The sequence below is a fragment of the Oreochromis niloticus genome, linkage group LG3 (assembly GCF_001858045.2).
Source record: "Oreochromis niloticus isolate F11D_XX linkage group LG3, O_niloticus_UMD_NMBU, whole genome shotgun sequence".
In the NCBI taxonomy this organism is placed as follows: Eukaryota; Metazoa; Chordata; class Actinopteri; order Cichliformes; family Cichlidae; genus Oreochromis; species Oreochromis niloticus.
This window is the reverse complement of record NC_031967.2, coordinates 80,440,926-80,457,889: the sequence shown is the minus strand read 5'-3', so window position 1 is coordinate 80,457,889 and position 16,964 is coordinate 80,440,926. Positions and strand designations below refer to the sequence as shown.

General features: G+C 40.8%; 2 protein-coding genes across 3 annotated transcripts in view; both read left to right on the top strand.

The window, feature by feature from the left end:
* Positions 1-3,492, top strand: part of LOC112846146 (protein NLRC3-like) — a 16,248-nt gene extending 12,756 nt beyond the window's left edge. For both annotated transcript variants that reach the window (XM_025905419.1, XM_025905418.1), the window contains 2 exons: positions 1,330-1,534; positions 1,700-3,492. In XM_025905419.1, the coding sequence (XP_025761204.1) occupies positions 1,330-1,534; positions 1,700-3,492 (1,998 nt within the window). The remainder of the gene's footprint in view (positions 1-1,329; positions 1,535-1,699) is intronic.
* LOC100708028 (NACHT, LRR and PYD domains-containing protein 12) lies at positions 3,458-16,964 on the top strand. Its single transcript, XM_019352362.2, has 7 exons — positions 3,458-3,488; positions 8,780-8,953; positions 9,194-9,367; positions 10,370-10,543; positions 13,753-13,926; positions 15,347-15,393; positions 15,569-16,964. The coding sequence occupies exons 2-7, from the start codon at positions 8,898-8,900 to the stop codon at positions 16,105-16,107; spliced, it is 1,164 nt and encodes a 387-aa protein (XP_019207907.2). The 5' UTR covers positions 3,458-3,488; positions 8,780-8,897; the 3' UTR covers positions 16,108-16,964.

Here is a 16,964-nt window from a genome sequence, read left to right as displayed (position 1 = left end):
TGATGGGTTCCATTTGGTGAGTTCCCTAGAACTAAAACACCTCTCCTCTGCTATGAGCCATGAATAACCTATCTGTAGAGGCTCGGGGGATGAATATGTAATGGCGAGGGGTTGAGGTGAGGCTGAAATGGGCTCTGGAGGTGGCAGGAAGGGACTGAGAAATGCGGACGAGCTAATGAAAGGGTGCTGGGGTTTGTAGCTCTTCTCGACCTGTATCTACATCAGGCAGTTAGCAATTCTCTTAGGGGGAAAGACATATCCCTAGAAGATGGATGAGTTGTACCCAGGAGGCAAATGGTCTCTCATCATAAACAGCCACCAAGATGGCATGAGAGAATTCCCTGGGTAAATAATACGGCCTGAGTCCTGGATATTGAACTATGTGCTGTAGGACTCAGGCCGTATTATTTACCCAGGGAATTCTCTCATGTCATGTTGGTGGCTGTTTATGTTCCTCCCTCCGCTAACCCCACAGCTGCATGTGACACTATCCACTCTACCATAGCCCGGTTACAGACTCAGCACCTGAGTGCCTTTATTGTGATCTCGGGTGACTTCAACCATGTATCACTGGACAATACACTTCCAACATTCAGACAATATGTGGACTGTCCTACCAGGGGAGAGGAAATTTTAGACCTACTGTATGCTAATATCAAGGATACATACAGCTCCTCCTCCCTCCCCCCACTTGGTAGGTCAGATCATAACCTGATTCACCTCACCCCCCGCTATGTGCCAATTGTGAGGAGCGAAGAAGAGATGGTCACGGTGGACTTGAATGCATCCGCACTTACTACAGCTGATTAGCAGCAGGTGGGTATGAGTGGACCTGGCTCTGCTCGGTAAGGGATCCACAACCATTGCACCAGTATGTCTTTCCACCTGTTGTGATAGATTATTGCAAGGTCCCCGGCCAGTTCCAAAGGGCTGATAGATGGAAAAAAAAAAAAAAGAACAGGAGGAGTGAATTAATTTAATTGAGAGAAGTGATGGGGTTGTTACCATTTCTCAGTTACGCAGAGAAAGTCAAACTTGTAGTCAGTGAAGAGATGCTAGAAGAGATGACCCTCACTTGTAAAAGAGATTATATCTAGGAGATTGAAGTTGACAGTGGTGGTATCACAATTGGCAGGATGGTCAAGAACCCCACCACTACTGAGTGAAGAGCATTGAGCATGGAGGCAGCTATTAATATCTATTCTGTTCACAGTCATCTCCATCCTGCTATTTGTAGACTAATGGATTGTCAGTGTGTCTAACATGGATCTGACGTTTGGCTTAGTGACTTCAGTCTGATTGAGTCATTCATAAGCTATTTTGTTGCAGCTGCTGGAGGACAACATCATCACTTTTGTGAAGAACGAACTGAAGAGGATCCAGAAGGTTCTCAGTCCAGATTACCCAGAATACTTAAAGAATCAGAGGGAGGAGGATGAGAAGACGAGGAGCAGCAGAGAGGCATTTCTAAAGATAACACTAAACTTCCTGAGGAAAATGAAGCAGGAAAAGCTTGCTGACCAACTGCAGAGCAGTAAGAGGGTTTCTCTAAAGATTCAAGCTACTTGATGAATGTAACATTTACTAATGAAGATGAAGAAACTTATATACAGTCATTTCTATGTAGTACGGAAATTTTTATGCCAACTTTTAAAAACATTACTTAATTGTTGATGTGTTTTTAATGTTTGCTATTCAGGAATTCCTGCTTCAGTTTGTCAGCGTGAACTTAAATCTAAGCTAAAGAAGAAGTTCCACTGTGTGTTTGAGGGGATCGCTAAAGCAGGAAACCCAACCCTTCTAAATCAGATCTACACAGAGCTCTTCATCACAGAGGGAGGGACTGCAGAGGTCAATGATGAACATGAGGTCAGACAGATTGAAACAGCAAACAGGAAACCAGACAGACCAGAAACAATAATCAGACAAGAGGACATCTTTAAAGCCTCACCTGGAAGAGATGAACCAATCAGAACAGTGCTGACAAAGGGAGTGGCTGGCATTGGGAAAACAGTCTTAACACAGAAATACACCCTGGACTGGGCTGAAGACAAAGCCAACCGGGACATCCAGTTCATATTTCCTTTCACTTTCAGAGAGCTGAATATGCTGAAAGACCAAAAGTTCAGTTTGGTGGAACTTGTTCATTACTTCTTTACTGAAATCAAAGAAGCAGGAATCTGCAGCTTTGAAGACTTCCAGGTTGTGTTCATCTTTGATGGTCTGGATGAGTGTCGACTTCCTCTGAACTTCCATAAAACTATAATCTTAACTGACCCTAGAAAGTCCACCTCAGTGGATGTGCTGCTGATAAATCTCATTATGGGGAACCTGCTTCCCTCTGCTTGCCTCTGGATAACCACACGACCTGCAGCAGCCAATCAGATTCCTCAAGGCTGTGTCGGCTTGGTGACAGAGGTCAGAGGGTTCACTGACCCACAGAAAGTGGAGTATTTCAGGAAGAAATTCAGAGATAAGGAGCAAGCCAGCAGGATCATCTCCCACATCAAGACATCACGAAGCCTTCACATCATGTGCCACATCCCAGTCTTCTGCTGGATCACTGCTACAGTTCTGGAGGATGTGCAGAAAACCAGAGAGGGAGGACAGCTGCCCAAGACCCTGACTGAGATGTACGTCCACTTCCTGGTGGTTCAGGCCAAAGTGAAGAAGGTCAAGTATGATGGAGGAGCTGAGACAGATCCACACTGGAGTCCAGAGAGCAGGAAGATGATTGAGTCTCTGGGAAAACTGGCTTTTGATCAGCTGCAGAAAGGAAACCTGATCTTCTATGAATCAGACCTGACAGATTGTGGCATCGATATCAGAGCAGCCTCAGTGTACTCAGGAGTGTTCACACAGATCTTTAAAGAAGAGGGAGGACTGTACCAGGACAAGGTGTTCTGCTTCATCCATCTGAGTGTTCAGGAGTTTCTGGCTGCTCTTCATGTCCATCTGACTTTCATCAATTCTGGAGTCAATCTAATGAAAAACCAAACAACCACCCAGAAGTCTGAAACAAAAGAATCTGCAGAGAAACATTTCTACCAGACTGCTGTGGATAAGACCTTACAGAGTTCAAATGGACACCTGGACTTGTTCCTCCGCTTTCTTCTGGGTCTTTCGTTGGAGACCAATCAAACTCTCCTACGAGGTCTTCTGACACAGACAGGAAGTCGCTCACAGACCAAGCAGGAAACTGTCCAGTACATCAAGAAGAAACTCAATGAGAATCTGTCTGCAGAGAAAAGCATCAATCTGTTCCACTGTCTGAATGAACTGAGTGATCGTTCTCTAGTGGATCAAATCCAACAGCATATGACATTAGGACTTCTCTCTTCACTGTCTCCTGCTCAGTGGTCAGCTCTGGTCTTCATCTTACTGTCATCAGAAGAAGATCTGGATGTGTTTGACCTGAAGAAATACTCTGCTTCAGAGGAGGCTCTTCTGAGGCTGCTGCCAGTGGTCAAAGCCTCAAACAAAGCTTTGTAAGTAAATATGTGTTCAGTCTTTTATTTATAACATAAACAGTGTAATGTGTGATGGCCCCTTAAAAAATTAAATATATTTTATTAAATGATCATCAGCGCTATGTGAAGTATATTATACTTGACATTTTATAATCAACTCCTCAAAACTAAATACAAACACAATGAAAAATAAAAATTTGTGACATGTTTCATTCATACCAAAAACACATGAGATGATCCAGTGTTCTCTCTTTAGTTCTCCCTCATTTCTCCTCTGATCTTATTGCTCTGCATCAGTGCACTGCTCAGTTGAAGATGATTTCACTTCTATATGTTACAGTCAGCCTCGCCAGGACATTCCCCATTGTCTGCAGCTGCTGGCAGATTCAACCATATTCCTCATGTTTCTTGTGGTTTGCTGTTGTGAGATATACTTTTTTCTCTCAGTCTCTCGTATGTCATGCACTTTGTGTTCGACTCTGCACAGTCTATGACAACAGACTGAGGACTTGTCATCACCTAAACTTCCGCTATCCACGTTTAAAAGGGGGGATATCTATCACCTTACTTCAATGTTACCTCCGCAATGCAGTCAGTCAGGTATGGGATCAGAACGATGCCATCTTGAAATGAAACTGAAAAAATATTGAAATAGAAAAAAAAATGTAACTGAAATAAATGCACTGAAAAATCTTGTATTGAAAGTGAAAAACAAATGACAGTGAAAAATGAAACGAAAAAATTAATTGAAACTGTAATTTTTTTGTTTTCACTTGCATTTTTTTTCCCAGTTTCTATAGACTCTGTGCACCTTGGCATATGCTACTTCTGGTGGGGAAACCCCTGTAGGGCACTTCGTTTCTGATGTGATATTCGCTCCTTGTTCACTGCCGCTTTTTCCAAAACAAGTCCACCAAATGGATGAATCAAGTGGCGATTTACATTTCTCAAGATGTCTTGGGCATTTATGGAATATATATGTAGATGCTATTTATAGACCTGTTGATATATTTCCCCCGCGCCTCAGAGCAAAACAGAGAAAGGATTCAAATTATATATTTCTCAGTATTTGTAAACAGCGGTCCCTCGTTTATTGCGGGTGTTATGTTCTAAAAATAACCAGCGATAGGTGAAATCAAGTAGCCAATTTTAATTTTTTGACGGTGCAAAACGTTTCGTCAACATTGTTGTCAAACAGTGGTGAGTGTTCCCACCTTCTGCTCTTTGTAACTTAACGCAATAGATATATATATATATATATATACAGTTAAGCCCATAATTATTCATACCCCTGCCGAATTTTGACTTAAAGTTACTTTTGTTCAACAAGCAAGTTCTTTTTTGACCAGAAATGACACAGGTGTCTCCCCAAAGATAATAAGACGATGTACAAGAGGCATCATTGTGGAAAAAAATATTTCTCAGGTTTTATTTATATTTTAGCAAAAAGTATCATGTCCAGAATTATTCATACCCTTCTCAATAATCAATAGAAAAAAGCCTTTATTGGCTATTACAGCAATCAAACGCTTCCTATATTTGCAGACCAGCTTTTTGCATGTCTCCACAGGCATTTTTGCCCATTCATCTTTAGCAATGAGCTCCAAATCTTTCAGGTTGGAGGGTCTTCTTGCCATCACCCTGATCCTTAGCTCCCTCCACAGATTCTCAATTGGATTCAAGTCAGGACTCTGGCTAGGCCACTGCAAAACGTTAATGTTGTTGTCTGCTAACCATTTCTTCACCACGTTTGCTGTATGTTTTGGGTCATTGTCGTGCTAAAATGTCCACTGGTTCCCAAGGCCAAGTTTTTCTGCAGACTGCCTGATGTTGTTGTTGAGAATCTTCATGTATTGCTCTTTTTTCATGGTGCTGTTTACTGTGATTAGGTTCCCTGGTCCATTGGCTAAAAAACACCCCCAAAGCATTAGGTTCCCACCACCATGTTTGACAGTGGGGATGGTGTTCTTTGGGTTGAAGGCTTCTCCATTTTTATGCCAAATGATCACAATGATGCCAACATCATTGTGACCAAATAATTCAATTTTTGTTTCATCTGACCATAACACAGAAGACCAGAAACCTTCTTCTTTGTCCAGATGAGCATTTGCAAAGGCCAAATGAGCTTTTGCATGCCTTAGAAGTGCCTGGAGAAGTGGCGTTTTCCTTGGTCTGCATCCATGGAACCCAACAGTGTCCGTTGGACTGTCTGCCTTGAGACATTGCCACCAGCAGAGCCCAGATTCACCAGAATGGCCTTGGTGGTGATCCTTGGATTCTTTTTCACCTCTCTCACTATCCTCCTGGCCAGCACAGGTTTCACTTTTGGCTTCCGACAACGTCCTCTGAGATTTTCCACAGTGCGGAACATCTTGTATTTTTTAATAATACTTTGCACTGTAGCCACTGGAACTTGAAAACATTTGGATATGGCCTTGTAGCCCATTCCTCACTTGTGAGCAGCCACAATGCGCAGCTGCAGGTCCTCACTGAGTTCCTTTGTCTTAGCCATGAATGTCCACAGACCACCTGCAGAGAGCTGCTGTTTTTCAACTGTTGAGTTGATCAAAACAGCTATTTCCAATTAATCAGGGTAATTAGGATGCTTTAGAACAGCTTTGACTATTTGGAATGGATGGAACTTTGGATTTTCCCAGAGACTGTGACAGTTTGTGAAGGGTATGAATAATTCTGGACATGATACTTTTTGCTCAAATGTAAATAAAAGCTGAGAAATATTTTTTTTCCACAATGATGCGTGTTGTATATCATCTTATTATCTTTTGTGAGATGCCTGTGTCATTTCCAGTCAAAAAATAACTTGCTAGTTGAATAAAAGTAACTTTAAGTCAAAATTTGCCAGGGGTATGAATAATTATGGGCTTAACTGTATATATATATCTATATCTATATATATATAGATATATATATACATATATATATATATAGAGAGAGAGAGAGAGAGAGATGTATATATATAATATACTTTGTTGCCGTGGTCAACTTTGCTAGCAAGAGACAGAGGGAGGCATTTAAAGGCTGCTCCAATGGAATTTATTGTTTTGGAGGAAAACACAAACACAGTGTACAGTCAAGTCTAAATAGCGTACTTAAAACTGGGCTCATCAGGCACTCTTTTTGGCTGCATTGGTTATTTACATGATTCCATCGCCTGTTTCTGCTTGGTGACAACGCATACTTTTCGACTCTCTTTTTTGTCCCTTGTCGCACTCACAGACACATAAACATACCCGTTTATGTGTGAGTCCCTTTTTTCCCGCAGACTACACTGCCCATGAGGCTACATTCCTTATGGCTATGCCTGTAACAATCTGCCTTCACATGAAATCATTTTTTGTATAATAATTTTAAAAAATATTTCTTCAGTCATGGGCCGTAAGTAGGGGTTGAGATTGACCGGCGTGGAATTACCAAAAATAGAGAGGGCATAGCCTAACATATGAAACAGAAAAAGATTGCCATGTAGTCCATTTATTTCAATAAAGTAACTGTATTCTCAATACTGCCTTTTTTTCCACATGCTTGGTCAGTAGCACTAGTGGCCTCTATAATGTATGCAAATACATGCTGGTTAGAATACCTCAAGCGTGACCCTGGATGCCAAAACAGTGCCAGCAGATTGAAACTGAAAAATGGACTGAAACTGAAAAATTGATTGAAACTGAAACAAAAAATTGTAAGCAAAAACAAAAAAATTACTGTTTCAATTAATCTTTTTCACTATCAATTCTTTTCACTTTCAATACAAGATTTTTCAGTACATTTATTTCAGTTACATTTTTTTTTCTGTTTCATTTTAAGGTGGCATCGTTCTAATCCCATAGTCAGCCCCCTCACTCATCACTGTAGCTTAGCTCACCTGTCTCATCACAGTTGCAGTAGTCCAGCTTGTTAGGTTTATCAGAAACCTATTGCTGGAGCAAAGAGACAATCTACTGCAGTGGCAAACACCAGAGCTTTTTGTGTGATCCCGTGCATGAGGGAGGTGCCCGGGAGCGAGCACTCTTCCTGCCGCTTGAACCCCATCATCCTTGGTCAGCTCCCCTGTAGCACTGCCTTTTATTGTGCTTACATGAATATACACAGTTTTATTAACATCTGACATCTTAATCAGGCATGTATGCCAACAAAGAATACCTATCTGTGTGCATGTGTAGCTATGCGTGTGTGTGTATGTGTGTACATGGGTGTGGGTGTGTGTGTGTCGGTGGGTCAAGATATGACCCTGTGAACGCCTCCTTAAAAACCTTCACCAGGAGTCCAGCAGTCCACCTAAACAAAGGGCTCTTATACTCAAACAGTTACAGATACATCCTAAAATATCACTCTGATACAGCTCTTTCACTTTGGTACTGGCCAGACCCACTAGTTTGTTTCTTTTTTAAATTATTTTTAGGATTCACACTGTGTGACGATGCTCCCGCTTTATGTACTCAGCAGTTTATAGCAGGGTCCTAGATGCTAACAGCCAGCCAGCATACAAACAATTTGAACACATGCTAATAAAAAATTCACACTGTTAAGGGCAGATCATGCATTTGAATCCAGGAACCTTCTTGTTGTGATGCAACAGTGCTGATCACTGTGCCACCATGTAGTTGTAATAATGCGGAAAAAAAAACCCCAAAACACAAAGAAGACTTTCATGCTGGATTGAGCAAGCTGACAATTTGTACCACAAAAACAAAAATGTCAGTACATGGTCTTGTCTGAGTAGACCAAAAATCTGGATTTTCCAGATAGTATTCTAATTATAACAGAGAATACAATGCTGTTAAATATATCCTTTTATCTTGAATAATTTTTAAGGAATTTAATGTTGGCATCAAAATTCATATTGTGAATACATAATATGTAAGTTGGTTGATGGATATAAAATATTTGAAACACAAAGCAACAATTTCACATTACCATGAGATGAAAATCAGAAATGGTTCAGCAGCAGGCACATAATAACTTGAGATGGAATCACCAGCGACTGAAACAGGTGAATATTTAGAGGCTGCAGCAATTGCAGTATGTTATAAATGAGGATTATTTAGAATAATTGCTGATCTTTAAATTTGGAAACTAATGCCTGTGGCAGCATGCACTAAACCACTGTAAGTAGATCTACCAGCTCCTCACCTGTTTTCTGTTTAGGAGTATAATTGTTTTAATGAGCCAATTCCAAGTCTTTAATATTTTTTGTTTCTTAAATATACACTGACATTTGTTTTTCTTGTGAAGGTTCAACATACGAAATTATTTAATTTGATAACAAAGTTTTTATTTTGTTTATTTTTTAGGCTGAACATCCCTTATCTCTCAGAGACAGGCTGTGAAACTCTTTTCTCAGGCCTCAGTTCCCAGTCCTCTAGACTCAGAGAGCTGGACCTGAGTATAAACAACCTGCATGATTCAGGAATGAGGCTTCTGTCAGCTACAGTCGACAGTCCACAGTGTACACTGGAAACAATCAGGTCAGATAAAGTAATATTTTGGATTCTTTATGAATTAACACAAGTAGTCATATAAAGGTCACATTTATCCACTGTTATTTTAGTCTTTAGTTCTTCTTCTTGTTGTTATTGTTATTGTTGTTGTTATCATTATTGTTATTATTGTTGTTACTATTCCTAAGCTCTGGTAAGCTGCCACATTTCTAACCTCTTTAACGTAAAACAACAAAGATTCGTAAAAACGTTGTTTTTTCCCCCCAGACTGAGTCTCTGTAACCTCTCAGAGAGAAGCTATGAAGCTCTGTCCTCCATTCTCAGCTCGCAGTCGTCTACTCTAAGAAAATTGGACCTGAGTAACTCTGATCTGCAGGATTCATCAGTGAAGCTTCTGTCTGCTGGACTGAGGAGTCCACACTGTAAACTGAATACTCTGAGGTCAGTGCAAGTGATATTCTGCTTTTTGTCAATTGTCAGAATTAACCAATAAGAATATATGTCTTCATGCATGCTCAATCATCAGGAAGTGGGGAACTGACCTCACAGTCCATTGTTAATTCAGTGTGCTGGTTTCAATTACTGTATAAATATACTGTTTATAAGGTTGTGGAAACATGCAGTGAGCTGAGACTGAAGAAATTACTTGGATGAAAACAAAATGTTTCTCCCACTGAAAATGCTACTTCCACATGAACAGAATCAATCTTTTGGGCAATAACTACTAACTGCACTACTCGAAAAAACAAAGACATAAAATAGAGCAACATTTTTTAATCAGAATATAACATCATCAGTCAAACATCTCCAATAGTTTTCTGATCCTTTTAGTAGCAGAGTGAGTAATTCAATCAATTTCAGCTGCAGTCAGTGTCACTACTGGTAGCCTGGGGCAATACCTGGACCCTACAGAGGTTGCACACTTAGTCCAACTTATCAAGGATGACATCAATATATGCATCACTAGAAGGTTTTGAGTGTCTCCCAGAACAATCTCGAGAGCATGGAGGAGATTCCAGCAAACAGTCAGTTACTCTAAGAGAGCTGGACAGGGCTGTGTAGCTGGATGGGTATCTGCTCCTTTGTGTAAACAAGATGAGCATGGCCAGAGCAAAATTACCTCCAGCAGGCCAGGTCTGACCAAACAATTAGAAACAGGCGTAATGAGGGTAGTCTGAGGGCACAACATCCTCTTGTGGGTCCTGAATCCACTGTCTGCCATGTGGACCTGGATTGGCATTTACCATAGAATACCATAATTGATCCACAACTATACTGAGAACCTTTTTTAAAAATGTTGTTTGTATTTTATGGAGCAGTGCATTTTACCCAGTAAATGTCAATGTTACACCATTAAATATTGCTAAATCTAATAACTCTTCAGTGCACCCCCATTGCACTTTAACAAAAGTGTTTGTTTAATATTTATCTTTCATTTTTCAGACTGAGTCACTGTAAGTTCTCAGAGAGAGGCTATGAAGCTCTGTTCTCAGCCCTCAGCTCTCAGTCCTCTAGTCTGAGACAGCTGGACCTGAGTAACTCTGACATGCAGGATTCAGCACTCAAGCTTCTGTCTGCTGGACTGAGGAGTCCACAATGCAAAATGGAAACTCTCAGGTCAGAATTAAAACATTCTGATGATCATTTAAAACCTGATTATATTGCTGCATAAAGAGTAACTTGATAAATATTTCTTAACATAAATAGTAAGTTGAAACCACAATCAATCTCCATCGCACCAACATCATCAGCTTCATGTTCAAGAGCCTGGATGGATAGTGATTCTTTCTATGGGTTATGGTGGGACATTGAGAGCAGAAGTAAAACAGAAATGAGAAATGAAAGACTCAATAAAGCTGCAAATCACATGACAAAATATAAATGAGGATTAAGATCCAGCAATGATTATTGAAGTCATTGAGTCACTGAGGGAACATTTGTGGTTATATAAACGTCTAGATGCATTCTCAATCATCCAGGGAAGTAAATCTCCAAAAGTTGAATCTGTTCATCTGGACGTAGCGTTTTGTGGGAGAAACGTTTCGTCACTCATCCAAGTGACTTCTTCAGTCTCAGCTGACTGCAGGTTCCCCCAAATCTTATAAATAGTACATTTGCATAATGACTGAAACCAGCCCACTGAATGAACAATGGGCTGTGAGGTCAGTTCCTTGATCATAATTATGCCAATTCTCTGTGAATGGTACTCATGGCCATTGATCAGTGTTCTTTGATCAGTGGGTTTTAGTCAGTGATTGTTGATCAATGGTCATGGAAATTTGCATAATTATGATTAAGGAACTGACCTCACAGCCCATTGTTCCTTCAGTGGGCTGGTTTCAGTCATTATGCAGATGTACTGTTTATAACATTTGGGGAAACCTGCAGTCAGCTGAGACTGAAGAAGTCACTTGGATGAGTGACGAAACGTTTCTCCCACAAAACGCTACGTCCAGATGAACAGATTCAACTTTTGGAGGTGGTTATATAAACTGAAAACTGAATGAACCATAATAGAATGAACCATAATAGAAGGTGAAATGTCAGCTACCCAAAGGCAAAGGTATTCAGTTTAATTTTTAAAATGGAAGATGGAATAACACTTTAAGCTGCTGGACTAATTCAACATATCATGTTCTCCTCATAAAACCTGGATACATAAGCCCCTTTTCCATTAGTATCTACTCGGATCGACTTACCACAAATCAATTCAGATGAACTGGTTTTCCATTGCAATCGTACTATCTATCAAGCCAAGTCAAGTCAAGTTGGTAGCAGGCAGTAGGTAGAGACACTGTTGGGCCTTCTTAATTATGGAGCTGGTAATGAGGAACCACGAGAGGTTCTCTCTCAGGTGGACACCAAGGAATTTGGTGATCTTAACGACCTTCACAGAGGATTCAGTGGACAGCGATCACTCTTCTGAAGTTGACAACTCATCTCTTTTGTTTTGTCCATGTTCTGAGAAAGATGTCTCCGCTGTCCTGAAAGTGGCTTTGGATTCTTCTGCCATTAACGTGTTTGCTGCTCTGACAAAAAACGACAATAAACATTCCATCGGGGTGTGAGTTCTACAGCTTGCTGATTGCTCCGTACTGCTCCCAGAGTGCCTCTTTAGTGTTAGTACTGGGTGGGATGTACACTGCTATAATAAGCACAGCAGTGAATTCCTAAATTAGATTAAAAAAAGGTCTGCATCTAACATTCATAAACTCTACCAGCGGTGAGCAGTAATTAGAAACTAACACAGAGTTCTTGCACCATTTCATGTTGATGTGGGCACAAAAGCCACCACCACGAGTCTTACCACACAGAGCTGCATGTCTGTTGGTACAAAGTGAGGTGAGCTTGTGTAGCTGAATGGTTGTGTCCAGAACTCTGTCACTGAGCCATGTTTCTGTAAAAACAAAGATGCAACAGTCCCTAAATTCCCACTGTTTGGTCCACTGGAGTCAGATGTATTCCAGTTTACTGTCCAGTGAGCAAATGTTTGAGAGCAGGATGAATGGGAGAGCTGGCCGGCTTGGATTTGCTCTTACCATAGCACAGACCCCTGCATGTTTATTGTGCTTCTGCTTCCTCGCACACTGCTTTCGGTGACCTGTCCCCCGGCCACCAGCATCAGGTGATGACAAGGACTGGAGGCCTGGGCTTTGCAGTAACTTGAGGCACTTACAGCAGTTCCTGGTCAATTTCTTTAATGCTTCTAATTTAGGAGTGTTTTGCCGTTGGTAAAACCGAACACCACTTGTTCTGGTGTTCAGAATGGCTCAGAATTTGGGATTATAAGGTGACAGAAAAAATACTAAAACAGCACCATTTTGGTCCAGAGTGGCCGCTGCGTGCAGTTGCTACACCACTGACGACGGGGCGAAATTCTGCCAAATGTCATGCATCACCCAAATATCATGCATGGTTGTTGTCATACCAATGCATCCAAGCTTCTATGGACAGAATTAAATGGGACACAACCGCTACAACAAAGATGGACTTTGAGGCAAGAATATACCTGCTGCTCTGTCTGTGGCTTTTTGTCAGACTCAGGGAACAAGGCCTTGGTTTTTGAAGCCATTTTGATTGCTGCCAGATTTCAAAAAGTGTCTTTGCTTTTCGACGTTGACTGTGATCTGGTGAAAAACTGATTTGATTTCCACCTTTTGTTAGTTAGCGTGTGCACGGGTGTCAGAACTGAATGTAGTGTGTATCATGTAGTATTTAAATATGTGTAAGTTATGGTTCTGAAGTGCAGCTATCATGTTAGGAATAGATAGTAGCACTGAGCATGCTCTAAGCTGCAAAATAATATATCTGAATTTTAGTTAAAATATTTATTTTGCCACTCAGTGCATTCTTGATGTTCATAAATTAAGAAGGTTTATAAGTTTCTGCAGCAAAAAAAAAAAATCATATTTGCATCCAAAGAGTGGAGTTTTACTGTTTATTTTATGTCCTTTACAATCTCTTGCACCAGTTCATCTATAGGGTTTGCTCAGTCCTTCCATTTCGTGAAATGTTTAAAATGCTCCTTGGTATGTGAGGGTGCACAGATCCTGAGGCAGAAAGCCTTGGTTAACGGAGAAATGATGACTGTGATGATGCTTATCATCTGTAACTGGAATTTTAAGTTTTGTCAAACCAGCTAATACAAAAAAAAAATGTTGACCATGTTGTGGAAGCCACTCCCAGTTTGAGTTCAGGAAACCGACACCCTCTCTACTTTCAAGATCACCTTCAAACTTTCCTTTTTGTTAAAACTCACAGTTAGAGCTGGATTAGGTGATTTTGTTCATTGTTCACAAATGGTTTGTTGTTTTGCGCATCTGCAGTCTGTCAGGCTGTCTGATCACAGAAGAAGGCTGTACTTCTCTAACCTCAGCTCTGAGCTCCAACCCTTCCCATCTGAGAGAGCTGGACCTGAGCTACAATCATCCAGGAGACTCAGGAATGAAGCTGTTGTCGGCTGGACTGAAGGATCCATGCTGGAGACTGAACACACTTAGGTATGGAGAGAATGTCCAATATTTGCTTCATGCACGTGACACGAACTGATCAACAAGCAATATATATGTACGAGGTGTCTAGTGAGAGCATTTCCAGAAACAATTTGTAAATATCTCAATATATTTACAGTGAAAATTACATTAATATTCGAATAGAGAGGCAGAGGACATACTTATCCTAGATTAAAACAACTATTGGAACCTTTTGAAACTGTTAGCCTCACTTTATTTATTTATGGCAAATGGCCTGTATTTGTACAGCACTTTACTAGTCCCTAAGGACCCCGAAAGCGCTTTACACGTTCAGTCATCCACATATTCACACACTGCTGATGGCAAGCTACATTGTAGCCAGAGCCACCCTGGGGCGCACTGACAGAGGCAAGGCTGCCAGACACTGGCGCCACCGGGCCCTCTGACCACCACCAGTAGGCAACGGGTGAAGTGTCTTGCCCAAGGACATAACAACCGAGACTGTCCGAGCCGGGGCTCGAACTGGCAACCTTCCGATTACAAGACAAACTGCCAACTCTTGAGCCACGATCACCCACATTTATTTAGATAAACTTTTATATTGACAGCTGTGATAGAAGCTGACAACTATGAGGGCATGCTCTCTATATATTTAAAGGTAAGCAGCAGTGCAGAAATGCATGTATGTGTTTCTAGTGCTTCTCATAGACAAAAGTCGAAATTTGCTTTGAAAAGCCAATATGCTAAATCATAGAACTGAAAACAATGCAATAAAGAAATATAGTTAGAAATGACTGAGGTGGAAGATAGGCAGGAAGGAAGTGATAAAAAGGGGCTTTCAATGGTCGAAATGCAAAACTGTAAAATGATGAAACACAAATGCCATCAAACAGAAATCCAAAGCAGGCACAGGAAAAGAGGACAGTATATACACTGGGAGCTACCTGCAAACACAGAGACAGGTGGGAGCATAGCACAGGTGCAGATGATGAGAGAGTGTTTGGCTGGTGAGAGATGAGCTGATTGGATGATGTGTATGTGTGAGGATTGGTGGCTTTTTGAATTGTTACTGGATCGTATTGCTGATGCTAATTATGCTCAGATTAAGGATTTGGTTTAAGGATAACAAACTTTGGATTTGTGAAGGAACAGTGGTAGGGCTACTGACTGAAAGCCTGTAGCCCTAGCCCTACACACTACACACTACAAAGAAGCCTAAACAGACGAGAAATATAAAGATAATGAAGGTCACAGTTTGAATTTAATTCAATACAGGGTGTACTGACAGATCCAGGATCAGTCCAAATAGTCAGCAGTTTGTCCACATGTGGATTGAAGTGTATTTGTGAAAATCTGTTGGTCTGTTATTAGTGTCTAACAGTATGTGTATGAGAGCCATGTAATACCCATGTATGCATGCTGAAAGAGACTGTGCTCCTCCTTTCAGGATGGAGCCTGCTGGAGTCCGATGGTTGAGACCAGGTCTGAGGAAATGTAAGTGTGTTTTTAATGTGATTCATGAAAACAAAGCAGCACACATTCAACAATCTTCAAACTGTCACATCACTCATTCACATCTCTAATGTCAGGCATCATAATCAAAGTGCCAATCAATGAACAGATGATGGATCAATAACTGCAACTGGATTGTGTTTGTTCTCTCCATCAGATTCCTGTCAACTCACTATTGAAACAAACACAGTAAACACAAACATCAAACTGTCTGATGACAACAACAAGAAGGTGACACGTGTGAAGGAGGTTCAGTCATATCCTGATCATCCAGACAGATTTAATGTTCATTACCAGCTGCTGTGTAGAAATGGTCTGACTGGTCGCTGTTACTGGGAGGTCGAGTGGAGAGGAGACGTTTATATATCAGTGAGTTACAGAAGAATCGGAAGGAAAGGAGACAGTGAAGACTGCTTGTTTGGATACAACAATCAGTCCTGGAGTCTCAGCTGCTCTGATGATGATGGTCCTCGTTCTGTCTGGAACAATAACAGACAAACATGGATCTCCTCCTCCTCCTCCTCTGTCTCTAACAGAGCAGCAGTGTATGTGGACTGTCCTGCTGGCACTCTGTCCTTCTACAGAGTCTCCTCTGACACTCTGATCCACCTCCACACCTTCAACACCACATTCACTGAAACTCTTTATCCTGGGTTTAGACTCTGGTCTCCTGGTTCCTCAGTGACTCTGTGCTGAGTTGAGTGTTAAGAGTGTCCTCCGGTTAGAGAAACACTCTGACAGTTGAGCAGATAGTTCAGTCTGTATATGTCTGTCTCTTTCACTCGTTTTCAGATTCATGGATTCAATCAGTTGATGTTTTAAACTGCTCTAAATGATTCGTTGTAAACTGCATCCTCTTCAGTCCTTTAAAGATGGAAGCTTCACAGTGAACACCAGTATGCTGTGTTTCTCTGAAGCTCAGTTCATAACCAGGTCCTCTGCATTTTCTACAAGTCTGAGCTCAATAAAATGAATCGAAATGTTTGATTTCTCTTTTTGATAGGATTTTTCGAATGTAATGGGAAAATTCTAGTTAACCCTCACATTTAGATTTACGTTGTTAGAACTTCACTGTATGATTTTTGTAAAACCTTTGCATGCATGCAACCCATACATTATTGTGTTCAGCAACAGCCTGGGTTGGACAAAAGACTGTTGTAACTGAAAAGATACATAGAGTTTGTGTGATGTTATAAAAGGGGCACTGCGACGCCCCAAGGTTGGAATGCTCATTACTATGAACCTGTTATACTTTGATGTGTGCGTGTTCTCTTGCACATAGTGATAAATTGTTTGACCACAGCTCTTTCCGTGTTGCAGACTTTATTTACAAAATTCTACGACACCAAGCTTTCTACATGCTCTTATTGTTTCAATCAATTTAAAAAAAATTTCAGATATAAAAGATGAGAATACTGGATCAGTAGTTTTTAATAGAGTTATAACCATGATATGTTTTGTATTGTGATATCATAATGCATGTGACTAATCTAATAAATCGCAAATTTACATCTTAATGAATGAAACCACTTTAATAAAGTTGATCAGCTGTT

Coding starts and splice junctions, on each gene's coding strand:
- LOC100708028 (XM_019352362.2), top strand. CDS start 8,898: ATGAGGCTTCTGTCAGCTACAGTCGACAGTCCACAGTGTACACTGGAA. Junction 8,954..9,193: donor TGTACACTGGAAACAATCAG/GTCAGATAAAGT, acceptor TTTTCCCCCCAG/ACTGAGTCTCTGTAACCTCT. Junction 15,394..15,568: donor GAGACCAGGTCTGAGGAAAT/GTAAGTGTGTTT, acceptor TCTCTCCATCAG/ATTCCTGTCAACTCACTATT.